This window comes from Colius striatus, chromosome 27 (genome assembly GCF_028858725.1).
Source record: "Colius striatus isolate bColStr4 chromosome 27, bColStr4.1.hap1, whole genome shotgun sequence".
Taxonomy (NCBI): Eukaryota; Metazoa; Chordata; class Aves; order Coliiformes; family Coliidae; genus Colius; species Colius striatus.
In genome coordinates, this window is record NC_084785.1 from 2,058,023 (window position 1) to 2,085,661 (window position 27,639).

The following is a 27,639-nucleotide window of genomic DNA, read 5'->3' on the forward strand; positions in this document are numbered from 1 at the left end:
CCAGGATGGATGGGGCACCCATGGCCCTGCTTGTGTTTGTCCTGCCAACCCTCTGCCCCTGCCACGAGGGCTGAACCCACCCACGTGTGTGGCTGCAACCCCCCTGCTCCGCTCCCCACGGCTCAGCCCTCGCAGCGGGGTGGGTGCTGGGGCTGGCAGAGGGGCTGCTGCTGGCACTGCATGGGGCTGGGGGCCAGTTGTTTGACTGAGAGGCAGCTGAGTGCCAGGCAGGGTGAGCAAACAGGCTGGGCTGTGGGTTGGAAGGAAATCGATGGGAGATAAGGTGCTGCTGGGCCATGGTGTTGCTGGGGAGCAGCGGGGAGGAGGGGCTGGGGGGAGCTGCAGGCAGGAGCTGGAGGGCTACAGGTATGGGCTGGGGTGCTGCAGGCAGGGGCTGGGGTGACCCTGGTGGCCAAGGCTGTCCCTGGGGCTGGCTGAAGCCCTGAGCACCCATCCCTTGCTGGGGAGCTGTGGTGTGAGGCTGCAGCCCAGCCCTCTCGTGTCCCCTCTGATCTGCCACTTTCTGCTGTCCTGGAGGAGACTTTCCCCTGACTCCTCAGCAGCACTTTCCCAGGCTTTAGGGAAGCTTCGTGTGCCCCTACAAACCCTCCCCACAGCCCACCCAGGGCAGGGGCTGTGGGGTGAGCTGTGTGGGCTGTGGCAGAGCCACGTCAGCGGGCGTGGGCAGAGCCAGGACTGGGCTGTGCAGGGTGGGAGAAGCGAAGGGGCTGCTCTCCAGGTGGTTTTTTTGACATTTTCTAAGCTGCCCAGCGTGGCTGACAATTTTTAATGTACTAACTGCCTGGTCCAGTGAGCTGATTAATTGGTGCTGTGCAGATCAATACAAAACAGAAAATTAAAACAATTTTAAAGTGATTAAGTAGTTTAACACCTGTCTGATGCCACGTCAGGGCTGGGAGACAAATAAAGCAGGTGGCAAAGGGCCTGCTGCAGGCAGGGAGAGTGACAAATCACAGGCACAGCCCCGCACTGGCCACCAGCCTCTCCCACCGGCCACTCGCCCTCTGCTGCTTCCCCCAGGCTGACCCTGCACAGGCAGCACCGGGCAGCTGGGCATCACAGGACCACGGAGGAGTTTGATTGGAAAAGCTCTTAAAGCTGCTGCAGTCCCAGCCCTGCCCAGTCCAGCACTGACCCACAGCCTCAGCACCTCAGCCCCACGGCTTTGGGGTCCCTCCAGGGCTGGGCACTGCCCCAGCTCCCTGGGCAGCCTGGCACAGGGCTGACACCCCTCTCAGGGAAACAGTTCTGCCTCAGCTCCAGCCTCAGCCTCCCCTGGGGCAACTTGAGGCTGTTTCCTCTCGTCCTGTCCCTTGTGAACAGAGACTGACCCTCACCTCAGCACCTCAGCCCTGAGTCTTCTCAGCCTCTCCAGGGATGTCTGTGGATCATCAGGTGAGTTTGGATGTCTCAGCTACCTCTGGCTCACCAGCTGTGTGTGTGGACATCAGACCAGAACAGTCCCCCATCAGCACTGTGGGGAGTCTCCATGGGGCACCTCAGAGCTCAAGCACCAGCTCTGCCCCCTCCCCAACCCCTCCTCATGCCCCGTGGGCAGTGCCTGGGCAGCCCTGGGGCTGGCTTGGAGCGTGGCAGAGCCCTGGGCTGAGCTTGGGGAGGCTGTTTGGGGATGGAGGGGGGTGTCCCTGGCAGGGAGATGGATAAAGGCTCCGCTTCAATTCCGCATCCCTCCTCTGGCAGACAAACCCGCCGCGCTCCCATCCATCACCGCGCCACGCTCTTTAATAACAATTTATTGACTTACAAGTGATTATTTATCAAAAGGCCATTAATAGCAGCTGTGGGGATGATGTGCTGCTGGCTGCTGCGTTGGAGACTAATAGCAAATCAATGCCAGGAGCAGGGCTGAATGCATATGAGAGCCCCTGGCCCCCGCGGGCCTGTGCCCGGGGGCTGCGCCGGCCGCCGCGGCCTCCCCGCCGTTATTTATCGCTTCCAAATGAGATGATCGATACTTTTAATCTAGAGCTTAATTTATTAACTTTCTCATCGGAGAGGGACGTATTGACTGGGGGTGGGGGGCCACGGGGGGAGCCGGGGGAAGATGGATGGATGTGGAGCTCTCCCCGGGCTGTGCGCAGCTCCCTGCCCGAGTCGGGAGCTCCAGGGGGGCCTGGAGAGCTGGGGAAGGGTCCTGTGTGTCACTGCAGCACCTGTGACGAGGGCTGGGGGAAGCAGATTGAGGGGTGGAAGGGGTGTGGGCACCTGGGTGCGTGTGGCAGGGGATGCAGCCACAGCTTCCCCGGGCTGGAAGGCACAGGAGAGGCTGTGGGACAGGCAGACAGCGATGCTCCGCGCTCCCCGGGGCCACAGCACCCTCCAGAGCCAGCACAGGCGGTGTCTGAGCCCAAACAGCACCTTCCAGAGCCAGCCAGACCCTGGCACAGGAGGTGTCTGAGCCCAAACAGCACCCTCTGAGTGAGGGAAAAGCTCTGCAAGCCTCAGGACCAGGGCAGCAAAGCTGGGAGAGGCAAAGCTGGGGCTGGATGAGGCCATAACCCCCAGGGCAGAGGCTGTCAGGGAGGTCAGCAGCAGTTTTTAGGGCAATGCATGACTCAAGCAGGAACTGGAGTAAGTGTTGTGATGAAATGGCAAAGGTGAGCATTACAGGCTCACACAGCTGTGTGGTCACTGGAGCCTAAGCAGGGCAGCACAGTGCAGGGGTTGCACCCAGCGTTTCCCACACCCCCAGGGGATGCTGCTCCAAAGCTTTGCACAAATCCAGCTGCCAAGGAGAGGGGGGCTCAGCTTTTATCTCCTCTCTTGGGTCTTTGGTTTGTTTTCTGAGGGAGAAGCTGTTGTTTGGGTTTCTTGGGTTTGTTTTTCCCTAAGCAGCCAAGTTCCAGCCCCATCACACGGCTTCAGGGGGGTTTTTCCCCATCAGTGGGCACAGCCAGAGGAGCAGGGACCAGGTGCCAGGTAAACCAGGTGAACAGACCCTCAGTGCCATCATGAACACCAAAAGGAGGGGTCCCAGCCTGGATGACAGAGGTTTGTTAGGGAGGAGCAGTGCAGGACACTTCAGCCCTCTCAAGTGTTGTTAATTATCTCCTGCTCAGCTTCAGCTGCTTTTGGCTGAGGTGGAAAGGAGGAGACAGCAGGTTTGGCTTTGTTCTTCCTCCCCACCCACCCCCAGATCAATTGCCACAGCTGAGGAATATGAGATGGAGGTAGGAGTGAAAAGCAGGGGCTGAGGAAGGCAGCAGTCATTTGGCCTCTGGAGCTGGGGTGGGATGTCAGTGGGGAGTGTGTGGAGCAGCTTTGGTGTAGGTCCTGTCTCTGGTTGTGAAGAATCCCGTGTTGGGCACTACAGGATGACAAGGTAAAAGCAGCTCAGTGCAGAAACATCCCCACAACTGTGTGTGGTCAGATCTGGGTGATTTCATGTGGCTGTTACTGTCCCCTCTCAGCTCCTGCACCAGGAGTGGGGCAGCGAGGGATGGTCTCGGGGCAGGTGGGAAATGGGGTCCCTTGACTGAGGAGAAGCTGTGCAAAGGCTGACTGTGGGGTGCAGAGGCCCCAAGTGACCCAAAAGAAGGGTCTGGGAGCCCCTCACAGGGTGGAGCCTCTGAGGGTACGTGACTGAGGGCTCTTGGGAAGGGGCAGGGGAGGTTCTGGGCTCTCCTTCTCTCTGAGGCTTTGGACTCTCCTTCCTGGTGCTTGCTTTTCTGCTCAAGTTTCTTTTCACTCAGGTCAACCCCAGAAAAGGGAAGCCACCTGCCTCCAATGCACCTTGGCAGCTCCCAGGGGAGAATTCAAGTACTAAGGGCTTGCCCTGACCTGGAGGGAAGCTGCTGCCCTCCTCCAAACACACCAGGCAGCTGAGGTTTGGCCTCTCCAGAACACAGAAGCAGCAGTGAACGGGCACTTGCTGTCAGGAGAAGGCCAAGGACCCCAGGAAAGTGCCAATAGTTGGGGGAAATTAAGGAGCTCTGGGCAGGCAGCCAGGATGGAGGCTCAAATGCAAGTTGTGCTACTGAGAAATACATTTGCAGAGCTGAAAGGGGAAGGGGTTCCCCCTCCAGCACAGGATTGGCTTCCTTGCAATGAGCTGAGATCACACTTTGGTGTGTAACTAGGTCACATCCCACTGTTTCCCTCAGGGGAACCCAGAAAGGGAATCTCCTGCCCCAACCACAGAGTCTTGGACACTCCCACCCTGGCACAGATGGGACCCCTCAGGAGCCCCACCAGTGACAACAGCCTGGCAACTTGTACTTCCAGGGCAGAGGAGGGTGATGCTCCTCACTCAAGGGACCCCAGATGGAAAAGGAGAGGTTTGTCTTGGCAGTGAAGCTGGAAATGGCCTGAGAGGCCACAGGCTGCTCCCAAGGGGTTTAGGCTCCAGCCATGAGAGGCAGAGGCTGGTGGGGATCCCCTGGGGTGTCCAGGCAGCCCACTGCAGGGCAGCTGCTGTGCTGTGGGAGGCTGGGACTGACACACACACACAGTGACACCCCAGCCCTCCCCCAGGCCTGTAAACACCAGATGGAAGCGTGGGACACCTTGTGTGTTGCATTTAATGTTGCCCCTGCAAGGGGCTTCCTTGTAACAGTAATAAGAAGGCATCTTAGCCAAGAGCTGCCCAGGGCCTAAAGACTCCAGGCAGTAACAGTGCCCCCGGGAAAGAGCAGCCAGAGGATAGAGGAAAAGTCTGAGCAGCTCTGCAGTAGCCAAAGTCCAAAGGCCTGGAGCTGCTGGGGGTGAGGCCTGGCTGTGCTGGGGCCTGGCAGGGCTGCGCTGGGCCCAGGAGCAGCGCTGGAGGCCGAGGGCTCAGGAGCGGCTCCGGTCTTCGTGGTTGCCTACAATCATTTTGCTGTAGAGTTTCTGTTGCTCCTCCTTGAACGTGTCTTTCACCTTCTCCCTCTTCAGTCCTCCATCCCTGGGGAGAGAAGAGTCATCTCATCAGAGCTGTGCACCACCTGAGAGCTCAGCTGGGGCTGCCTGGAGCAGGTCACGCGGCTGTGGGGTCCCTCACGCTGCCAGGACACGCTGCAGCCCGGTCCAGACACAGCCCAGGGCACAGGTCAGGAACCAGGACACAGGAACTCTGATGTGAGGAAGAGAAAAACCTCCCTGGACTCACCAGAGCAGATCCACGAGGCCGCCCTGCCTGGCAATGGCTGACTTCACTCGGTTGGCAAACTGGACAGCATCCTCTTCAGGCTGTGGCAGGAGAAAGCTGTTGAGCAGTGGCCAAGGGCCCCAGAGGCTGCAGATCTGCCAGGCTGGGTTCAGCTTGACTCACCTGCCTGGTCATTGGGGGCAAGTACCAGACGCTGCAGACGATGGCCCAGCTGGTCATCATCCGCAGCAGGTAGGTGACCATCCCGTACTTGCTGCTGTTCCAAAAGGCATCTCCAAACTGGGGGTCGTACTGCAGAGGCAGAGCAGCTCAGAAAGGCTCCAAGCTCCACCCTGAGCCCTCCCAGAGCCACCTCAGCCTCCCCCTGCCCTCAGAGCAGGTTGTGGACCCGAGGCTGAGCTCTCACACACGGGGCTCCTTGTGCCGTTTGCCTCCCCTACCTTGATGGCTACAGGGTAAACAGTGGCTCCGATTTCAAAGCTCCCCTTTTTGAACATCATCACAGATGTGTTGTTGATGCAGGTTCCTGTAGGAGGCAAAACCAATCTTCTCAACTTCCCTTTGTCAGTTTCAAAGCCTAAGTGCTGCCCCAAGGGCTGAGCCAGAGCCCCCAGCACCTGCCCCTCAGCTCTCGGCCCAACCCGTGCTCTGTGTCACCAGGACATCATGGAGCCGACATCCACGTTCACCCACGGGCCCAGGGCAACTGTATGAGGTTGTCCAAGGCCAAGTGCTGGGTCCTGCACTTGGGCCACACCAAGCCCAGGCTTTTCCAGCCAAAGCAATGCTCTGATTCTCTGCTCCTGGGTTCATTCAGCTCTAAAGCTGCAACGTCCCCTTTGTCTCAGGGAAAGATCTCAAGGCCTTTGGCTGCCTAAGAGGGGAAGGAGCAGAGACATGGTGCTGCCTCACCGTGGGGGATGTGGTGCCCTCTCTCTGGCCTCACTCCACAACTCACCTTCTGGAAAGATCAGAATGGGCAGTTTGCTCTTGTCCTGGACGTGCTCTGTCAGCCTGAAGAGAGGAGTGGCACCAGTCAGCACAAGGCACAGCAGCTGTCCCTGGCAACCCACACAGCAAACAGTCCTAGTGCTGCACTCATGGGGGACTAGCTGGGAGCCAGCAAGAGTGGCACAGCCTCCCAGCACCCAGGAGGCAGAGCTCAGCCGAGGGAAGTGGGCAGCCCTGACCTGTAGCAGCCTCTGACACACCTTTTAGCGACGAGGTGACGATCTTTGACCTCGGAGCGTTCGAACCAGACGTGGGGACAAGCCTTCACCATGGCTCTCTGTATCACCCCCATGAGCCCTCCGTGGATCTGACCCACCTAACAGGGCAAGACAACACAAGTCACGAGAGTTCACAGCCAAGCTGAGACTTCAGCTCTCTGAGAGGAAAAGTCCCAGAGTCTGACTGGAAGGACAGATGTAGGAAGCCAGAGTCCCAGCATGGTGGGGTGTGCAGGGCCCTGCAGAGCTCACCCAGCCCCTGCTACAGCAGCTTCCCCTGGCTCAGGGGGCACAGGAATGTGTCCAGGTGGGGTTGGAAACCTCCTGAGGAGCCTCCACACCCTCCCTGGGCAGCCTGAGCCAGGGCTCCCTCACCTCAGCACCAAAGGACTTGCTCCTCCTGTGCCAGGGATGCTGCCTGTGTGCCAGCCTGTGCCCATCACCCCTTGTCCTGCCACTGGCCACCAAACACTCACCCCAGCCTCTCACCACCCACCCTTTGAGGATTGCTAAGCAGTGCCCAGAGGCTCCTGGAGCTCTGCTTGCTGGAAAGCATCAGGGCACAGGGTGTGAGAGCCCGTGCTGGCAGCTGCCCCCTCCCCATGCTGCTGCCCCTCACCATGGCGTAGTAGCCGTCGCTGGCCAGGATGATGACGTCGATGGGTGATGTGTGATTGGCCACGCAGATGCCTCCGTTCCGGGGTCTGTTTCCTCTAAATGCAGAGCAAAGGCAGAGATGAGGGCAGGGGGAAGCAGGAAGGCTGTGCAGGGCAGGGGGAAGCACTGTGCAGGGCAGGGTGGGAGGGGGTGCTCACCGGTCGTGGTAGGTGATGATGGCGGTGAGGGCACGCACGCAGATCCGGTAGCACATCAGGTGCACGTGCTTGCTCAGGAACTCCTTACACCTGCAGCCCAGGACAACACATCATCACCCCAGTTCCACAGCCTCCCCTGCAATGGTGCAGCTCAGCCCCACCACTAAATCCAACAGGGACCTCCCATCTCTGCTACAGAAACACATCTCTTATGGCCACTGACGGCTGAAAACCAAACACTGGCCTTTGCTCCTTCTGCTGCTGTTCTATGAGAGCACAGGGCTGAGCTCTGTGTGAAATGACAGGGGCATGGAGTCATTTGGTTGCTGCTCCCTTCAGTTGCTGCAGTCCTAGCCCTCCCCTCACCCTGCCCAGCCCAGCACTGACCCACAGCCTTCAGCACCTCAGCTCCAGGGCTTTGGGATCCCTCCAGGGCTGGGCACTGCCCCAGCTCCCTGGGCAGCCTGGCACAGGGGCTGACACCCCTCTCAGGGAAACAGTTCTGCCTCAGCTCCAACCTCAACCTCCCGTGGGGCAACTTGAGGCTGTTTCCTCTCGTCCTGTCACTCATCACTTGGGAACAGAGACTGACCCCCACCTCCTTACACCCTCCTGTCAGGGAGCTGCAGAGAGTGCTCCTGTCTGCCCTCAGCCCCCTCTTCTTCAGTCTCAACACTCCCATTCCCTCAGCTGCTCTTCAGAAGACATCCTCCAGAGCCAGGTGTCTGCTCCTGAGAAGCAATGGATGCCAGGGGCACCCTGCCTTGTGTGCAGCAGGCACAATGGATAGGCCTCGCAGGAGAACTTCAGGATTATCAGGTCTCCAACTGCACAGGGCAGTTCCCCAGCCCCCCTTCCCCCTAAGACAAACCCACCTTCCATTTGGCAAATATCCCACCACTGTAGTGCCAGTCACCAACAAGCTGATGCCAGTAAAGGCCAGGGCTATCCTGCAGAGAGAGAGAGAAGCCACACACTAGCCAAAAAGAGGCCACAGGACCTAGTCCTCAAGCAGCCTGTCCCTCCTGGCCGTGCTGAGCTGGCTCTGTGGGGCTGCAGAGCAGCAGCACGTGCTGCAGCGGGGCCAGGCCGCAGCAGCAGCCCCCAGCAGCACCCACCTGAGGGGCAGGAGGAAGCAGTAGCGGATGAGCACCCCCAGGCCCCAGAGCACGGTGAGGCGCAGGCTGATGTACTGGAAATTGTAGTTGGTTCTGCTGAGCAGGTTCCACGACTCCAGCTCTTCAGCTGAGAACCTCTTGGTCACTTCATCATCCATGATGGTCTCGATGCCTTTGCGGCAGAAGTAGAAGATATCCGAGAGCTCAAACTCGGGCGCGTCCAGGGCTTTGCCGCTGCCGCTCCGCCGCATCTCCTTGATCTCCTGCTCCAGAGACGTTGGCTCCTTTGCAATGATCCCTGCGACGTGCCACAGGCAGCTCTGAGCTCAGGGACAGTGGACAGCCAGGGCCCTTCCTCGCCAGGTCACTGCACTGCCAGGCCCTTACTCGTCAGATCCTCCTTGCCCGCCCTCCACAGGGCTCTCTCCTTTCTCCAGGTCACACAGGCATAACCCAGCCCTCCCAGCTACCCAGACCAAAGCCTTCCCTGTCTGCTTCCCTCCCCTCACTGCTGAAATGAGCCTCTCCACTGCTCCCTCCAAGCCACCTGCACGGCAAAGCCTCCCAGCGAGCCTCAGCTGCTGAGACACCAGCTCTGCCCCACCTCCCACGAGGGGTTTTGAGCCTCCCGTGTGCCCAGGCAGGGCAGGACCTTACCATTGACATAGGGCTTGTACAGTGGATGGTTCTTCTCCTTGGCACCACGCTCTATTCTCAGCGTTGCCCACTGCAAGAGACACACAGGACAAGCATCATCCACGAGGCCTGGAGCTCTGCTCCACGCTGCCCCTGTTTTGCAGTCAACTTCCAGGGAAGATGGTGGTTAAGAGGAGAAGATGAGGTTAAAGCAGGAGGTTTCTGCACACAACAAGTGATGAACTCAACTGAACTGAGGTGGAAGCAGAGGTTGGCCTGGGGAGAACACGTTTACAGCAGAGATTTGCCCACTGAGAGGACTGAGAGGAGGTGACTGGCACAGGATAGCCACGGTGTGCACAGCTTTGGGTGCCATCCTGCTCAGCAGAGTGTGCCAGAGGGAAGGACAGAGCTCAGGGGTGAGATGGCACAGCAGGATTTCACACAGCCCCCGTGTCCTCTGCTGCATCTGGCACATGGATGCCACTGGGGTGGGTCCAGGTCACAGCCCATGGAGCAGATCACGAGACCAGGGCTATTTTTCAACCCCAAGCTCAAAGCAGAGGCTGCTGCTAAAAACATCAGGGTGATCCTTTCCTCCCTGATAGCTGCTGCTGCTCAGCTCACCACTCAGTCCAACCCAGCAGCAGCAAGAACCCTCAGACAGCTCTCTGGCAGCTGACTGCCAACTCCCATACCCAGAGCACCCAAATCTCTCAGCTCATTCTCCAGGGGCACCAACAAAACCTGCAGGTTGTGTTTCTGGCCAGTTTTCCTGCCTGTCCTCCAAGCAACCCTCAGCCTCACGCTCACCTGCACCACACAGGCCTCTGTAGGAGGATTTGTGTACAACATGCTGATTGCTCCAGGCTACCTACTCCATCAGGGATATGGGAAAGAAGGGGGAAGCCACTGGGAAGTCCTGGCACCCCAGTCCCAGCCCATGCCAACATCAGATCAGGAGGCAGTGATGTGGGAATGCTAACTGCACGTGCAGTGTCCAGCTCACCCAGCAGCCTCCTCTGCCAGCAGAAGGAACTGTAGGATTGCAGAAGGGGAACTGCAGGATTGCAGAATGTTGTCTAGACAATGCCAGCCCAGGAGAAATTCTGGTTTCACCAGGGCCTGGCTTCAAGGAAAGGTGTTGGCTGTGAGATAACCCATCAAATTAGGCTGCCTGAGGCAGGCAACAGAACAGCATCACCCCAAGCTGCAAAATTCCCCTTGGCCTCTCTGTGCCAAGAGGGTCAGCAAGGGCTTGCTGGTCACCCTCACAGGCTGCAGGTTCAGCCATGGCTGCTGGGCTCAGCAGGTAAGCAGGCAGGGAAGGGTGTTGAGAGCTCTGGGTTCCAGCCACTCAGAGCCTGCAGCACAGAAAGTCCTGCCTCACCTCCTGCTTTTGCTTCACTCAAACACATCCTGGAGAGGAGCATCCTGCTGCCTGCAGCCTTATCCCTCCCCATGACACTCTACATCCCTTCTGGCATCAATCCACTTCACACTGTGGCAGCACTCTGCCTTTCCTGGGATGTTATCCCAGCCAAGCACACACCTCCAGATCCTCCTGTACCACCCTGTGTTCAGGAGCCACACCACCTTACTACTTCAAGCCTTAATGGATTAATCTCAGGGCAAAAACCAGCCCATGAAGAGAGCTCTGGTAAACTGCACGTGGCTGAGACAACACAAACAGGTCACCTGGCAGCAGCATGTGTCACCGACAAACCAACCTCCCACCCCCTCTGCTGAGGGGCAAAGAGCTCTCTTCCCAGCATGACCACCCTGGCCAAGAGCCCTGTGAAAAAACACACAGAGGAAATTCTGAGAAAGTGACTTACCTGGAAAATCTTTAACAAAGTTTTCATGTAAACCTTACGGATGCCAAAGGAGACGCCGAAAATGGCTGGCACGATGATGAACACCAGGAGCAGGGTGAAGAGCACAGTTATGGAAATCCCAAGAGATTTACAACCAGGCTGTCAAAAGGAAGGAGGAGGAACATGATGAAGAGCCCAGGGGAGGCTGGTTAGGAGGGCTGCCCACAGGGATTAACCAGTCCTCTGGTTATTCAGCAACAGTCTGAGGCGTGTACCGAGTCCGCAGCCCACTCACAGACCCCATGCCAGAGTTCACATCCTTTTGGGGCTCTGCGAGGGTGGGAATGTGACAGAACAGGGAGAGGAGCTGTGAAAACAAGTAAAGAGTCTTCCAGGAACCCAGGACACGTCCAGGCAGCGTGGGCTGAGGAGCTCAGAGAAGATAAAACACGCAGGCAAGTTCCTCCATGGGAGCGAAGGGATGTCCCCCCGGGGCTCTGCCGAGCAAGTCCTGCTGCGGGGTGGCTCGTGAAGAAGCTGGCAGTGGAATCCCTTCCTGAGTGCTGAGAGCATGCAGAACCTCTTCAGAGGGACAAGGTGGAGTCCATCCCTGAGCCTGCATTGGAGGAGATGGAGGGGGTGGGCGCCTGCTGTTTGTGGAGCTGTCACTGCTCCCTCGGTGAGGTCACGGGCAGCGCCAGCCCCGCCTGATGTGACGTTTCATTCCAAGGCCTCTGGCATCCACTCAGGCTGAAAGGTTGTTACAGACACGAGTCCCTGGAAAGCTTTTCAAACCACGGGTTGGCTTCTTGGCAGATGAGGCACTCACATGCCGCCAGCACTACAGGAGAGGAAAGAGAAACTGAAGTCAGGCAAGTCACACGGCCCGGCGAGGGTGGCGGGAGGCCAGGGACAGCGGGCTCTGAAACCTGGAGAGCAACGCTTGGTCTGAGGTCAGGTGGCTCAGGGCAGCTCCTGAGACACAGCAGACTCACGAGACTGGCACCCCAGCTACTGCCTGGAGCTCTCCCAGACTTGGGAATCAGCCCTGCTGCTGCTCCTCTGGGCTTTTCGCAACAGGCACACCTCACACCCAGCAGACTTGGCCAGAGCCACACCCAGAGCACAGGACCCTGCAATCAGGTGCCATGTGCCAGAAAAGGGGCTAAAGGAGTGACAAAAACCCTTCCTCATGACAAAGACCTTATCACCTGGCTCATTTCAGAGGCATCCCAGAGCACTGAGCACATGGGTACCCAGATTCCTGGGGAGGAATCACTTCCTCTCCTCCTGTACACAGACCTGAGCCAGCTCAGGGCAGGAAGAGCCCAGGGCGAGAATCCCTGCTGATGATTTGCCAAAATGGAACTTGCTGGGACCAGCCAAAGGTCAAACAGTCACTACAGCCCTTGCAGGGGAGGATGCCCTTGGCAGCACGGGGCAGAACCATAGAACCCCAGCATGGTGAGGGTTGGAAAGGACCCCCAGAACTCACCCAGCCCCAGCCCCTGCTACAGCAGCTTCCCCTGGCTCAGGGGGCACAGGAACGTGTCCAGGTGGGGTTGGAAGGAGAAGGAGCCTCCACAGCCTCCCTGGGCAGCCTGGATGGGGGCTCCCTCACCTCAACAGCAGGGGTAGGGAAGAGAGAGTCTGCTGGGGGAGGTTTCCCTCTGGACACCACCTTCCCCTGGCTGCGGGCTGTCAGCTGCTCCGGAGTCCAGGAGGATCCTGTTCCTGCCCTGCCCGGTGTGGTGCCGCTGCTGCCTCTGCAGGGGAAGGGCAGAGCAGCCTGTCAGCGCACACCCCGTGTGCTGGGAGCGGCAGCTCCGCGGCCACGTGTGCAACTGCCCATTATCCCCGAGCTGTCACCCGGCACAACAGGGCCTGGAGCTGGCAAACTGGTCAGACAGGACATCTGAGCTGGCAGCTGGGGCCCTCAGAGGGGCTCGGTTGTCGCATCCCTCGGCCGTGTCACCCCGCTGTGTCCCGCCAGGCCAGGCCACGCAGCGGGCAGCACGCCTGGCCTGCAGCCCTGCCCACTGCCTCCAGCTCAGGCACACACCGGCAGCGTGCTGCTGGCGAGGCCTCTCCGGCACAGGCACAGCCAGCAACCGCACCCCCTGTGCTCCGGCTGCCCCGGGGCTGCAGCTCCCGGCTCGCTGAACCGCTCGCTTCCACCTCAGCCGCGGCTGCGAGTTAACGGCCCTCCCGGCGCTGGGCACTGCTTCTGTTCACCGGGACCACGGCCCAACGGGGACCCTGCCACGGGGACACTGCCCACAGGGACCCTGCCACAGGGACACGGCCTATAGGGACGCGGCCCACCAGGGACACTGTCCACAGCGATCCTGCCATGGGGGCACTGCCCACAGGGACCCTGCCACAGGGACACGACCCACAGGGACTGTGCCCATGGAGACACGGCCCACCGGGGACACTGCCCACAGGGACACGGCCTATAGGGACGCGGCCCACGGAGGACACTGCCCACAGGGACCCTGCCACGGGGGCGCGGCCTACAGGGACACTGCCCACAGGGACGCCGCCACGGGGGCGCGGCCCACCAGCGCAGCCAGTGCCGTGCGGGCCGGGGCTCGTCCCCGTGAGCGCCGCGGGCAGCGGCTGCTGCTCTGGGCAGCCCCGGGAGGCCCCGCTCCCCCCAGCCCGTGCCGCGGCGGCTCCCGCGGGCCGCGGGGGGGCGCTGCGGCGGGGAGGCCGCGCCTCAGCCGGGCGGGCGCTGGGTAACGGTCCGCGGCCGGGCCGGGGCCTTGCACTGACGCGCGGCCGGAGGGGACGCGGTGTCCGCGGGGGCCCGCGCAGGGGAAGCAGCGGGAGGAGGAGGAGGGAGAGGCGGCGGGGGCCGGGGATGGCGGGCCGGGCGGGCCCGGGGCCGGCCGCGCACTCACTCACCTGCCGCCACTGCCGCCGGGCCCCGGCTCCGCCCCCGCCGCCCCTCACCGCCGTGCGCGCCCCCGCGCCGTGACGTCAGCGCGCCGCCCGCGGGGCCGCGCCCGCCGCCACGCGCCACCGCAGCCCGCAGAGGGCGCGCGCGGCCCGTCCCGTCCCGTCCCCGGCGGGTGAAGGAGTCGCCGTGCGCACACACTTTATTAAACGCCCGGTACAGCCCCGGCAGGTTCGGGCACCCCGCGCTCCGCCCGCCGCCAAAGGCACTTGGGCAGCACCATGACCCCCCCCCGCCCGCAAGGTGGCTCCCGCAGCCCTGGTGCGCAGGCTGCAGCCGTCCCCGTGTCACTGCCGCTGCCTCGGGAACCTACGGGCAGGAGTGACACCGAGCAACGGCTTCACGGCTCCGTGGCACGAGCCAGCACTCAAGGAGCTTCCGTGGAGTGGGAGCTGCTCGAAAGCCAACAGGCCCGAGGCGTGGAGGTGCCAACGCAACTTCTGAGCAGCATCTCTTGCAGCTGACCCCTCCCCAAAGACCCTCGAGCCATACTCGGGGCACAGCAGGGACCTGCACCTCTCCACACGGCTCTGCTACCAGTAAGGAGCCTGGGTCTCTGAGCGACGCCAGGTCTGGAGGTGAGAAAGTACCAGGGCAGCTGCCCGAGAGGTGCCAAGGTGCTCCCGGGCCCCGTTGGCAGTCTTCACAGCGTGAGAGGGAGGGTGGCTCACGCCCACCTGGCAGATCTTGTAGTTCCTCCCATGGTTGTTGTCCCAATGGGTCTTCTGTCCACACTGGAAGTAGATGCAGAACTCTGTGGCCCTGCGTGAGATGGATGGTTTGGGCAGGACGAGCTCAAAAGAGAAGATGTCTGTGTCGGCTGAGCCGTAGGTGCTGTGCATGTACTGACAGGAGACGTCCCGGAAGCTCTTCCAGCCGTCGCAGGTGATACGGACCATCACTCTCTTCTCATACTCAATGTTTCTGACCTTCACTGTCCCTGACAGGGCACGGTCCTGGATCAAGCAGTTCTCCAGGCAGACCAGGTCGCTGTGCAGGCGGCTGCGGAAAGCTGCGTAGTCCGCAGAGGGCTGTGGGAAGTCCAGCACGTACCTGCACACTTCTGGGCGGGGGTCTCGCAGCCTAGGTCGGAAGCAGGCAAGGTCGGACAGGGCGTGCTGCAAGTCACACAGGTCCTCCTCGATCTTGGAGAAGAAGCGGACAGCCGTCAGTGAGAGCCCCTTCATGTCAGCAAACACGACTCTCTTCTTCTTCTGGCCCTTGGAGCCCTTGGTGCTATCTCGCCGCTCAGGTTCCGCGCTCAGTTTTGGGTTGAGACAAGACCGCAGGGGTTTGTGCCCCCGGTTTCCCCGCAGCTCCTCGTAAGAGTTGAGCAGCTTGCGGAGGGGGGGCGAGTGGCTCAGGCAGAGCTGCATGGCCAGGTCCACGGGCATGGCTGGCGTGGACACGGCCCTCGCGCTGTACACCTGGAAAAGCCTAAAGGCGAAGAGAGGATCAGACGGTGCACCCCGAGCTGCCGGGTCCTCCCCCGCACCCCCTCAGCCCCAGCCCCGCTCGCCGCCGCCCCGCACTCACTCGCCGCAGCTCATCGCGTCCCCCCGCTGCCGCTGCCGGCGGCTCCGCGCTGTCAATGGAGCCGTGGGAACGCCGGCGGCCGACACACCCCGCGGCAGCCAATCAACGCCGGAGACACGGCCCCCAGCGGCCAATGGGAGCTCGCGGCCCCGCCCCCAGCCCCGCCCCTTTACTCCCTCCGCTCTGGCCCGCGCCCCCCGGCCGCAATGGAGCCGCTCCTTCGGACCATTCACGGCCGGAGAAGCCCCCTCCTCCGAGACCTCGGAGACCACCTTCTCTCTGCCGGCTGCAGCCTGCTCTGCCTCGGGGCGAGGAGAAGAGGAGCCCAAGTGGCCACCACTGCTGAACTCGGTGATGCAGGGCAGCAGAAGCTCCCGATGCCAGAGAAACATTTCTGGAGCTCTCAGTGCCCAGGGGAGGAAAAATCACAGAATCACAGAGTCTCAAAGGCTGGAAGGGATCTGGAAATCTCATCCAGTCCAAAGCCCCTGCCAGAGCAGGACCAGCCAGAGTAGGTCACACAAGAACTTGCCCAGCTGGGTTGGAATGTCTCCACAGGAGCCTCCACAGCCCATCTGGGCAGCCCCTCCAGTGCTCCCTCACCTCAACACGGGAGAGATTCCTCCTTGTGTTTCTTTGCAATCTCTTATGTTCCAGCTTGTGCCCATTGCCCCTTGTCCTATCACTGGACATCACTGAGATGAAGAGGTGGGTTCCTCACACACTGGCTGGAGTGGTGTTTTTACACATCCCTTTTCAGGTGCTGGTCCAAAGATGGGTATTTCCAGGGTTATCTAAGCACAGAGAAAATCCCTCTCTCAAGAGCAAACCTAACTCTCAAGTTTCTTTAGCTCAGTTCCTTGCCCAGTGGTGTCCCTGACATCTATACTCAAAATCACCTTCACTGTTCAGCTCACATGTGACTCCTTGACAGAAAAGACTCACCTGAATCAGTTCACCCCTGCCCTGCACTACCTGCTAATCTCCCCAGAGCTGTCCGGCCATTTACGTTAAGCAGCCCTGATTGTTCCTGCTGACAGCACAGATTTCCATCAGCTCCCGACACAGCCTGCCTATCAGCACTCAGACATGGCCATTGCCACCACACCACAGGACAGCCAGGAGAAGGGAGCTCCAACCTGGCGCCAAAACCCTGCAGTTCAGTTGGCAAAAACATCAGCAACAAACAAGAAGCAGGAGTCAAAGTAGCAGCACCCTGAAGGACACGTGGCCCTCGTGTCACTGCCAGCCACACACTCCGGCCTGTGTCACCTTTGTGTGCTCCCAGGGCCAGAGCTCCTGCAGCAGAGGCCTTAAGCTGAAGCTGTGGCCAGTGGCCTGAGCTGGGAGCAGTGCTCCCCGTTTCTGAGGGCAGTGCCACGTCCTTCCACTCAGGATCCTACGCACCCCTGAGAGGTTTAACTGAGGCTGTGACTGCCCACGTTACAAACTGACAGCAAACTGCCTCTCCTTTTTCTCTCAGCTGAGGGTTCCTGCTCGTGGTCCTGCAAGGTGTCTGTTTTTGAACATGTAGAACCTTTCCCCTGCAGAATTCCAGTCGTTTCCCCGCCACGCAGGGAAGTTTGGCAGGTAGTTATTGCTAAGAGAGAAAAGCCATCCCCAGTGAATAACACGATATTTATCTGAGATCATTGTCCTGTAGATACCCAGGGAAAAAAGAAACAGCCACCTTTGGATTGCTTTTCCTAGGTGGGACTTTCAGAGGAGCAACTCCCTTGCTACCAGCTCTAATGCAGACACTTCTCAGTTCTGGGACAGCTGCTTTCCAAGCACCATCCTTCCACATCCTTCCCGCTTCACTGACTTGGGGGAGGCAACACAGACGGGAAAAAGGAGACTTCCTAGCAACAGAACCACTCGCCTCACCCTTCTCCTGCACTCAGGAGAGCAGATCCAGCTCAGGCTGGGAAATCACAGCTCCCCATCAGTGCCCTCCCTGCAACCTCTTTCCCCATCCACCTACTTTGCCTTTAGAGCTAATCCCTCAGTAAACCTGAGCTATCTCCACCTTGGAGGGAGCAGAGAACAGCGGAGGTATTTGAGCCCAAGCTTTAAAGCGGACCCCAGGGAAGCTGGAAAAGCTGTTCCCACTATGCTCACTCTCCTCTAGAGGCACATTAAGGTGGACACACTGCTGGGTCTTCTCCTCCATCTAAAAGGACAAGCCAAAAGCATCACTTCCTCGACAAAGCTGTGGGTGCTTCTTTCCCCAACGCAGATAGAACGAGGCACCAGCAGGAAGGCAGTGTCCAGTCCCACAAGTGTCCTGGTATTTAGTTGTGGAAGGCCACAAGAAGCAGAGAGCAGCATTTTCAGGTTATGCCTGAACTGCCCCTCTTCCTGAGCCTGATCTCAGACTGGAAGCAAGTGGGTCTGGTTCAGCTTCAGCTGCCAGGAGAGGACAACCTGCCCCTTGTCTGCTCACATTGCTGCAGCCACGTGAGAAGCAGCCGTGAGACAGGCTGTAGCTGTCTGGACAACTGTGCAAACTTAATAGGGCCAAGGAGAAAGTCTTCCAGACGTGCCACCTAGACATCCTCCAAGCAGCTTTCCTACAGCACGCTTCTGCAGCAGCGGATTAACAATGACTTTGGCTGGGAGCTTCAGTCACCTCTGTGAAGCTGCCTGAGCTGTAGGTACAAGCAGGGCACAATCCACAGCCTTTCCTGGGAAGCTGTGCAAAGGTATGTGCTACTGATCCTTCAGGATTAAACACATCCCCCTCTTAACGTCTATACTTGAGAGAATCTTCTTTCCTTAAATGGATTCATTAGGGACACTATAAACCACACATGCAAAGCCACTCACACTGCAAGATGCCCTGTGTCACCCCCTGCCTGCCTGAGGAAGGGGAGGCTCAGAGGAGCACCAGGCTGCTCCTCACACACACCACCACGCAGGGAAGACCCTGCCCTGAAGGAACATGAGCTGCTGTCTGTCCAGACACTGAGCTGAGGTGGCTTCTCCTCCAACCACCCGAGGTGTGCAGGGTCAAACGGCCTGAGGAGCTTGTCCTCTGTGTGACCAGCACAAAGGAATTGCTGGTGTCTCTTGGCCCAGAAGCTGTTACAGCAGAAGGGAGTCTGGCAGTTTCTCCTCCCAGAAAGATAGCTGTTCTGATCATCCTGTACAAGGGTCCTGCTTTGCTCTAGAGTTCACTGACCAAGGCAGCCTTGAGCTTGAGGATTAGCTGTAACAGTGGTGCAATCTCCCTGAAGTCAGCCAGTCCAAAGAAGCAGTCTGGAAAAGGCTAGAAAAGCAGCAAGGCCTCTCCCCTCCCCTTGCTGGACATGAAGAATTCCAGCCCTCTCTGCAGGACCTGCTCTGCTGTTGGCTTTATGCAAAGTCTGTGCATGTAGCAGAACCACAGACTGAAACACAAAGTGTATGTGGGCAGTGTGAAGACCCCAACAGCTCTGCCACAAACACCCTGAGCATGAACCTGTTGCTCTGGTTTGGGACAGAAGAGGTTTGTGACAAACCTGCAAATGCTGTCTGATGTTGCTTTGATGGTGATTGCACCATTCACAATCTGATCAGAGAAAACACTGGAGCTGCCCAGTGGCTCCTGGAGGCACTCACACCTTGGCCTAGGGCAAGACATGCCATTATCAGAACAAGGTCTGGGTGGCAATTCCAAATCCAGGCCTACTCTGCAGGCAAATCTCAGCTTCCTGTAATGGCAAGGGTGGATGTTTTACAAGGGTATCACCATTATTGCCAAAATGCCAGGAAGAAGCAGCACAATCCCCTCTGGCTACATTCCACACTGGGACACAGGCTGCACAGGCAGAATAAAGTCTGTACAGGCTGCTTTCCCCAAAGGCAGGGACTTTCCAAGGAAGGCCAGACCTGTTCTTTGGCCCACACAACTATGCTACAAGGGAAGCAGAAACCTCAAATTCCTAAGCCTGTGGCCACCTCCCAGTTGATCTTGTCAGAAGGACAAAGGGAACAGACTTGATGAACTCTTCCCCCTCCCTTTCCACTGCAGGGAATTCCACACAGGACCCTCTGGCTCTCCCCTGCAGTTTCTACTCTTAAAATGTTTCCAACTCCTCCTGTTCCTTTTGTGAGAACAAGATTTGCTCTGCCAGCAACTCTCTTAATGTATGGTGGTTTTTTCCTCTCAACGAATTATGTGGCAAAGACAGTGCAGAAGCATCCCCCAGTTCACCTCAGAGCAGCCAGCCACTTGCACAACATCCAGGATTGCACAGACCCTGTGATGAGATCAAAGCTGATGGGGGAAGGTGGAGTTTGCACAGCTGGTTGCCACACCATTCAGTCAGTTTCCACCCAATAGCCTCATTTAGAGAACAGTGCTGAACTGGAACAGGGCTGAGCACACAGATGCAGATTTAAAGAGAGCACCCTGCTATTTACAGAGGCTGTATTAGTCTTTGGGAATACATGCAATGTCTGCTGTCAAACCACCCAGGGATCTGGAGAGGCAGCACTTACACTTGTCTCTCCCTTGAGACACCAAGAGATTGTGGCAAGGCTGCTGTAAAGCCCTGTTGGAGGGAGTGCTGTGAAAAAGAATGCCCCCACACCACAGAAGGGAGTCTGGCTGTATTTCAGGCATGTTATAAGCAATTAGAGGCTTGATGAGCTGGAGGAGGGGCAGGCAATGAGCCCCTCTACAACAGCAAAGACACCCTGCTGGTTTATTTGCATGCTTTCAAGGATGCTCCTTCACAGATGAATGGTAGGGGATGGAAGGGACCTCTAGGGATCATCCACTAAAGCAGGTTCTCCTTGATCAGAGGGCACAGGAATGCGTCCAGGTGGGTTTGGAGAAGGAGCTTCCACACCCTCCCTGGGTAGCTTGGGCCAAGGCTCCCTCCCCTCATCACCAAAGGACTTTCTCCTTGTGTTTAAGTGGAACTTTCTGTGTTCCAGCTTGTGCCCGTTACCTCTTGTTGCTGGACACTACAGAAAGGGTCACCCTATCCTCCACACACACACCCTTTAAGTACTTTTAAGTGTTGCTGAGCTGCCCCTAGCTCAGCCTTCTTTTCTCCAGGCTGAGCAGCCCCAGGGCCCGCAGCCTTTCCTCCTCACACACGTTCCATCCCCTCAGCATCTTGGTGTGCCTGCACTGGCCTCTCTCCAGCAGCTCCCTGTCTCTCTGCAGCTGGAGAGCCCAGAACCGGGCACAGGACTCCAGATGAGGCCTCCCCAGGGCAGAGGAGGGGTGGAGGAGAGCTCCCCGGCCCCGCTGCCCACACTCCCCATTCCCCGGTGCGGCTCCACCGCCCCCTGCCGGCCCCGGGACGCGCAGCACCGGAGCATCTCCCTGCTGCTTCCCTCCCTCTGCACTGTCACCGCGGTCCTGGCGCGGCACTCACCGCCCGGCGCTCAGATGAGCTGCACCGCTCCCGAGGCCACCAGCGGGGCGATGGTCTTGTAGCGGATGAGGTGCTGGGAGCCCTCCTCCAGGTCGATGGTGTACTCTCTGCCACAGACAGGGAAGTCAGTTGCCTCTTGCTCTAACCCACACCAGTTTAGGGGACACTTTAACTTATTTACATGCACCATAAGTGGCCACCTACCTCTGCTCATCTGTCTCTGGCTCAACCAGGATGTTCTCCTGCCGCTCCAACACCCTCAGGAACACAAAGGAGTCCAGATTGGGCTTTGGCACTGCAGGGAATGGATTGAGAGCACAAGCTCAGCACTCGTGTCCCTTGGCAGGACACAGCTCAAGAGACGAGTACGAGGGACAGCCAACTCACGGCCAGGAAAGGGAACACTAGACATTCCTGGATTACCCCAGAGTCTGGATGTACTCACCTGATTTTAGGAGAGACACTTTCTGCAGGTTGGGTGGCATGTGTTTCAGGGCCACGTTTTTCAGGTAAGTCTCTGTGTTTGCCATGTACCTGAAACAAACCATTGGAGCATCTACTGGTTTAATCAAACACAATTTTGCAGGGACAGCATTGGCTCAAAACACTAGTGACATGTCCTGGTCCCATGGCCAGAGACAAGCTGAACGGTTTGCCCTGGTAACTGGCTCAGAGTGAGCAGAATTGTTTTGACAGTAAACCTCTCTGAGGCCAACAGCCTCAAGAACTGTTCAGCAGTTACACACAGGCAAATTCTATAACCTATTCAAGTCCTACTTACTCTTTAGCAAAAGCAAACTCCTCTGGTGATAGAATGGAAGGCTCCCCTTCGGCTCGAGACTTCTCCTTCTCCAGGACGTGAGGGAAAAACTTCTCTATCTGATATTGGAAGAAAAAAATCCCAAAGACTGAACCAGACCTCTCCCAGCAGCTCAGTGCCTACAATCCCTCCCTTTCCAGAGGCTTCTCCTACAAGCTTCTGGGCAGCACAAGCGTTACCTTCACAAGGCGACACCGCAAGTAGCTGCTGAGCACGTAACGGATCCTTTCAATCTCCATGCGGTGAACGCTGACTTTCAAATCTCCTTTCTTTGCTCGTTTCAGGTTGGCCTCCTGCAAGGAGAGGCAAAGAGGAGTTACACGGTTGAAATGCTGACCAAGAAGAAACAGAGAGGAAGATGGGGGTTAAAACGGACAGATGCTGCCTCTGGTGACACAAAGCACAGAGTCTCCTTAGATGTGAGACAAGCTCAAAGAAGGTACTTGGGACAGCTAAGAGAGGAGCAGAGAATCCCGGCAACCCCAGAGGAGCCAAGCACGCAGCTGTCAGGCCGGGTAACCTGTAGCACCACCTCAGCCCAGCAGAACCTACCATATGGTCCAGCTGCTCCACAACGCACTCGACGATCTCAGGTTTGCTCTCCAGCAGCTCTGGAGCAAACTTCTCATTCAGCCAGGCCTAAAATAAGGCATACCGTTAAGTAGAAGCGAGGAATCCATGTACCTGCCCTCCGCTGCAGCCCCTGGAGATGCCGTAACTCGAGCCCTCCCCACACGCTCCGGCGAGTCGCGTCCCTCAGCCACCCCACATCCCCTCACAGAGCCCAGCGCCCGGCTTCGTCACTCTCCCCGATCTCCTCTCAGCCGCTTCACCCCCATCACCCACACTACCTGCTCCAGGCTGCGGATGAGCTGCGCGGGGGTGAGCACTAACTCCTCACCACCCTCATCGGACTCGGGCTCCGTCCCCTCAGCGGCCGCGGCCGCCATCGCTCCGCAGCTTCCCGCCACCGGCGCCGCCGCGCTGCGCATGCGCCGCCCCCCCCGTCCCCCTCAGGAAAATGGCGGGCTCGGCTGAGGGGACACAGCGGCGGGACGGGGGAGACGCGAACCTGCGCTAAAAACCGACGATCGGGGCTCACACCCGGCACGGTAGGAGCTTAAAAATAAGTCAAATCATAAATCTCCCAGGCAGCACTACGAAATAGGACACGGACACGGTTTAAGAAAAGATTTACTCGTCCATTAGTACATCCCGCCCATCTCGCAACAGATGTGAAACGCAAACGCCGTTACAGTTTAGAAAAGAAACAAGTTTTATACAGTTAAAATCTTAAATCTCGGGAAAAATAAAATCAAACAGAAAAAAAAAAATCAGTGGCTGAGTAATAAGCCTGGAATTTCAGATCCAGGATTAGCACCTACAGTACCACCCAAAGCCACATCCCTTCATCTGTCCCGCACAAGGCTTCTCCTAACTCCTTCATTCCTTCAGAGCCTAAACCAGGATGACCTTGCTTTGATAAGGGGGGAAAAAAAGGATATAAGAGAAAATGATCAAGCTAGCTTGGTTTGTGGGAACTTCTGCAGATATTGCTGAGGAATGTGGGTGCAGGGGGGATGCTAAATAATGCACAGTTCTACTTCTCAACAGTGTGCCAGCAGAGAGAGAATTAAAGAAACCATCTTACACAACATCTAACAGTTCATCAAATCAACGTTTTCCTATAAATTATATATAATAAGTCCATGAAGAAACAGTTTTACACTTCACATATTAATCAGAGTACGGTAGGAATCGTTAACGTTTATTGGTTCAGCATCCATTTCATTGTTTGTTATTGTTTGATGAATGAATAGACCCCCTCTTCTGGTGAGCACTGACAGATGCAATAACAGCACAGATACAGTAGTAGAAAAAACACCAGGATTAAAGTCCGGCTATTCCTCCCCTTTCTAGGAATAACCAAAACATTACAACAAATAACATTTCGCCTTCAAGGTTTTTCCATGAGAATCAGCACAGTCAAATAATCGTTGCCTTGAGTCGCTTCTTGCCAGGCAGAGGCACTCCAATACTGAACTGGAGGGAAGGCCTCGTCTCTGGAAAATTCCCAACTCCGATTTGTAGATTTCCCAAAGCCTGATTGATGTATAGAAGGGTTTAAGAACTAGGGAGGAACAGCACTGCACTTCTGTGACTAAAAACTAGACTTCTGTTGGGCTAAGTGCCTTGTTTCTTTCAGGAGAATGAGTAGCTTTACCACTTCTGATTTTCCTTGGGAAAAAGAAAACCCAAACCAACCCAAACAAACAACTACAAAGTGATCTCATCGCTTAGAAGTTTGCCACAAAATGGATGCTGACCAGCTAGGTCACCCCACGTGGAGCAGTTTTAGGAAGTTAGTCCTTGTAGTAGATGGCACTGTGGATCTGGCAGCAGAGAAAGGAATGATGCTCTAAAGTAGGAGGTAGGGGAACTTTGATACAGCAAGTCCATTGTTGAGCTTTCTGCTAGAAAAGAAGTTTCATAGTATTAGAAACTACTACTAAATAAGACCACAAAGAACCCTACACAAGCCTTGACACAGCTCAATTTTGTTATCTCAGGGGGTATGTAGCAGAAAAGGCAGGGTTACCACATGCTGTGGTAAGTGTAACAGCAAGAGATCCAACACTCTGGACTTGGTTTGCTTAACCTGCATCTTCCCTTTAGGCTGTGTCAGGTTTGACTGTCAGAATCTGCCATATTCTAAGATTCAGGACAGCAGATAAGATATTCTGTATTTAGACAGTCACCAGGTGTTTCTGTGTTTATACAGCATCCCATCAGATGTTTCTGAGCAGAAAAGGATTGGAAGAATCCAACCCCTCAGCACATGAAAGCAAAGCGTCATCCCAGACAACAGCAGTGCACTGTTCAGTCCCTTCTGCAACAGAAAGGCTGCCACTCAACACAACACAGAAGGGAATCATCTATATACTGAGAGAATCCGGAAGGTAAAACTCATTATTCATATTGATTTGTTAGGTTTCTGGGGCTAATAATGACCTGTAGGTGAAATACAAGGGGATGCTCAACATGCTGTGGTTGTGACCTTGATTTCACAAGTGCTTGAAACACAGAAGCTTTTAAAATACACCCTGGGCTGAGGTACCACAGGAAACATTTGAAAGGAGAAGCTGCATTGTTCACAGCAGTGAAAGAGAATGATTTCTCTGGAGTGTTTCTCTCATGTTATTGGTATGAAGGAACCCAAAAGAAGCCTTTAAATAGTGACCCTATTTTGAAGGGTTAGGCTTCAGTTTGGAACCTTAAAGACAGGAAAGCTTCATGGGAATGCAAACTGTTCTTTTATCTAAAGAACAGAGAATAATTCTGGACATAATACAGCCCAAGGAAGGTTTATACTTCCACAATCAAGACCTGAATTGGTGGTGGGGTAAATATTATGTCTCAGTGTGACAGGATCCAAGCACAGAGAACAGGTTGATACACATTTAGTAGCAGGTTGACAGGTACCTGAGACTCCACAACTTTATCTTCCGCTGGTCATACCTCTGTCTTCATAAATGGTGATTTCAATCTGCACACAAAGGCTGTTAGGGAAACGTGCTGCCAAAAGAAAGTCAGGAAAACCTGAGGATAACAGAACTGACTCTCAAAGGACACATCCTGACACTGGATTTCATTGCCTTCAACGTGAAGCATCTTATTGTACCAAACCCTGACTAACAAGACTAATTGTGCTGTAACACAGAAGGGGGGGGACACACACTGGGGTAAAAAAGGTGTGACATCACAGCTGGACAAACCAAGGGAGGGTGTAAGAATGCACAGGAGGATACAACTCGTAGTCCTCTTTCAATGGGGTCTGTCAGAAGGAGGCCCTGAGGAGCGTAGATCTTCTCGTTCTGTTCCTGGATGAACTTGGCAATTTTCTTTAGAACCTGGGAAGAGAACAGCACAGAAGCAACAGTTCCTTACCCAGGTGTCTCTGCACCAGTCAGAGCCTCAGCAAAATCACAGGGACAGCAGTGCTGGGAGAAGCTAGCACACAAATGGACAAGTCTGTGCAACGTAGGCGTGAAATCACACACGGAGTTTGTACAACAATGGTGCAAGGCACAGAAAACCTACCAAGAAATAAGGCTTTGACTCAAGTCTGACAGACACAAGCCTGAGAGCTTTCAAGTGAGAGAGTAAAGAAGAGAAGAGCACCTTCTCATAATGTGTTTCCATGCACAAGAAGATGGTGTAAGCAGTCAGACAGGCGAGACACCCTTCTAGGTACGACTGGCCCCCAAGTTTCTCAGCCTCTGCATAGAGGTTGTTCAGCGTCCGGACAGTCTCCTCAAACTGCTGCCTGTCAATCTGCAAGAGAAGTCAGGTTTAGCTGTCACATCCTGCAGGCCTCACCCCAACCTTCCTTCATTTATTGCTTATTTGCTCTTCCACGCTTTGCAGCCACCACGCTGACAGTCAAAGTCTGAAGGACACCTGGAGTTAATACCTGTAGTTCCTCACTAAATGCCTACCCAGTGGCTTACACCAAGTCTCAGTTCAACACAACGTGAGCACAAAACGAGGAACATAACTAAACCCGTGTGCAGTCCAACTCACAGGCTGCTCTGATTGGAAAGAGACTGACATCAATGCCAGTAATACCTTGCTCCTGCCGCAGCACTGGTCAGACAAGCTCTTGGCATCTAACAGCATGAAGTACTTGAGACTGCACTTGTGAGGCTGCTGAACAGGCTCAGCAGAACGGGCTGCACTGCACAGAGGGACAGTGTTGACGTGGGACAGCCCAACAACACACGCTTTATCCTCCCAGGCACAAAGGACACATTCTGCTCTAGCGCTGCGAGGCCCAGCTGCCTTCCTCAGGGCTGGGGACAGCACAGGGCACCAGCGCTTCAGCAACGCTGAGGAGAGGCAGGAAAATGCTTTTCCCCTGTGGCTTTTCACCGCAAATTAAAAGTATTTGACCAAAAAATTCCGTTTGGACAACAAACAACGCCCCGATGCCAAAAAAATAAGGAGGATATGCGTTTGAACTTTGAAATCACGCCTCGCTCATGCCAGGCACAGCGGAAAGAGAGGACTGGAGAGCACCGGCCGCCGTAAATCCAGGCGGATGTGAAGCCTCACGCACCGGGGGAAGCTGTTCCCGGGACAGGGACGTAGTGGGGAACTTCCACGGCAGAGGCAGCCCGAGGGAACGGGGCGGAGGGTCGTGCGGGAGACCCGCGGGACGGGCTGACGGCCGCGCGCGCCTGTGGGGCCACTCGCCAACGCCACCCGCTCCCCTACGCCCGGCGCTTACGCGGGGTCCGGCCGTCCCGGGGCTCGCAGCCGCCTCTCCCGCCGCCCACTGACCGAGCTGCCAGCGGTGGCCGGTTCCGGGACTGGCCGCAGGGCTCGGAGAGGGCCCGGCCCCGCCTTACCCTGTTCTCCAGCTCAGCCGGGAACTTGCTCTGGAACTGGCAGCGGGTGCCGCCGCTGTAGTCTCGCTGGATGAACACTTTGCCCGACACGGGCGCCTGCTGCGGCCTCATCGCCGCCGCCGCTCCCGCCGCCGCGGGCCGGGCCAGGCCGCCGGCTGCCGCCGCTCACTTACGGCTGTCGCAAACGCGACGGCACAACTCCGGGCAGGGAGGGGAGGAGGAAAGGGCGGAAGTGCTTCAGCGCGGGGGGCGGCGTCTGCGCATGTGCGCGCGTTTCTCATTGGCTGCGCGGCGTCTCCTCCTCCAATCACAGGCGAGGTGAAGCGTCCGTGAGGCCCCGCCCACGGCACGGTGCAGCGCGGGAGGCGGCGCGGAGCAGGACTGTACCATATCGGCGTGCCGCGGGGGGGGACGGTTCCCGCCGCCCCGGACGCTGCTCTGGGAGCTGGCGGCTCAGCACACGGTGGGTTCCGGTCCCGGTCCCAGCGCCGTGTGCTCCCGGAGCTGCCCACGCAGCGCTGGCGGGGAGCAGGCCCGCCAAGCCGGCGGCTAGCTCCTCGCGGAAATACTCGCCCCCTCGGCCTTTACTGCCCCGGGTGTTAATTTCATGGTGTTTTGATAGGAACCGGAGCCGATGGGAGCAGAGCTTGAGCCCGAGCCGGTTGTGCTGATAAACAGACGAGCATTTCCAGCGCCATTAACCTTTGGCCTCGGGTCTCCTGCTTCTGCGTGGCATCAGCAAGGTCACGATGCAGTAAAAGCCCATCTAGGAAAGCTCTTTTGGGGTCTCGT

General features: G+C 57.1%; 4 protein-coding genes across 6 annotated transcripts; all 4 read right to left on the reverse strand.

Moving 5' to 3' along the window:
* Positions 1 to 4,544: 4,544 nt before the first annotated feature.
* Positions 4,545 to 13,712, reverse strand: GPAT4 (glycerol-3-phosphate acyltransferase 4). Its single transcript, XM_062015873.1, is given in 15 exon segments — positions 4,545 to 4,924; positions 5,129 to 5,208; positions 5,291 to 5,419; positions 5,569 to 5,654; positions 6,087 to 6,142; positions 6,340 to 6,455; positions 6,977 to 7,070; positions 7,173 to 7,262; positions 8,048 to 8,122; positions 8,291 to 8,588; positions 8,948 to 9,017; positions 10,765 to 10,889; positions 10,892 to 11,584; positions 12,239 to 12,509; positions 13,654 to 13,712. Coding segments are annotated over 13 exon segments (1,365 nt in total). The 5' UTR covers positions 10,929 to 11,584; positions 12,239 to 12,509; positions 13,654 to 13,712; the 3' UTR covers positions 4,545 to 4,815.
* Positions 13,713 to 13,839: 127 nt separating this feature from the next.
* Positions 13,840 to 15,280, reverse strand: LOC104556005 (protein phosphatase 1 regulatory subunit 3C-B-like). The gene is made up of 2 exons (XM_062015888.1): positions 15,242 to 15,280; positions 13,840 to 15,142 (listed from the first exon to the last, which is right to left on the reverse strand). Exons 1-2 carry the CDS (start codon positions 15,253 to 15,255, stop codon positions 14,239 to 14,241), a joined length of 918 nt encoding a protein of 305 aa, XP_061871872.1. The 5' UTR covers positions 15,256 to 15,280; the 3' UTR covers positions 13,840 to 14,238.
* A 5,346-nt stretch (positions 15,281 to 20,626) lies between these two features.
* Positions 20,627 to 22,397, reverse strand: GINS4 (GINS complex subunit 4). Its single transcript, XM_010210122.2, has 7 exons — positions 22,288 to 22,397; positions 21,989 to 22,075; positions 21,616 to 21,729; positions 21,398 to 21,495; positions 21,062 to 21,150; positions 20,821 to 20,911; positions 20,627 to 20,723 (listed from the first exon to the last, which is right to left on the reverse strand). The coding sequence occupies exons 1-7, from the start codon at positions 22,384 to 22,386 to the stop codon at positions 20,627 to 20,629; spliced, it is 675 nt and encodes a 224-aa protein (XP_010208424.2). The 5' UTR covers positions 22,387 to 22,397.
* A 215-nt stretch (positions 22,398 to 22,612) lies between these two features.
* Positions 22,613 to 27,020, reverse strand: GOLGA7 (golgin A7). Of its 3 annotated transcripts, none has more exons than XM_062015890.1 (5): positions 26,848 to 27,020; positions 25,619 to 25,771; positions 25,246 to 25,347; positions 24,920 to 24,983; positions 22,613 to 23,907 (listed from the first exon to the last, which is right to left on the reverse strand). In XM_062015890.1, the coding sequence occupies exons 1-4, from the start codon at positions 26,956 to 26,958 to the stop codon at positions 24,936 to 24,938; spliced, it is 414 nt and encodes a 137-aa protein (XP_061871874.1). In that variant the 5' UTR covers positions 26,959 to 27,020; the 3' UTR covers positions 22,613 to 23,907; positions 24,920 to 24,935. The 3 variants fall into 3 exon arrangements, with proteins under 3 accessions (XP_061871874.1, XP_061871873.1, XP_061871875.1); XM_062015889.1 differs by having other exon boundaries at positions 22,613 to 23,910; XM_062015891.1 differs by lacking the exon at positions 26,848 to 27,020 and adding an exon at positions 26,066 to 26,816 and having other exon boundaries at positions 22,613 to 23,910.
* Between the last annotated feature and the right edge of the window lie 619 nt (positions 27,021 to 27,639).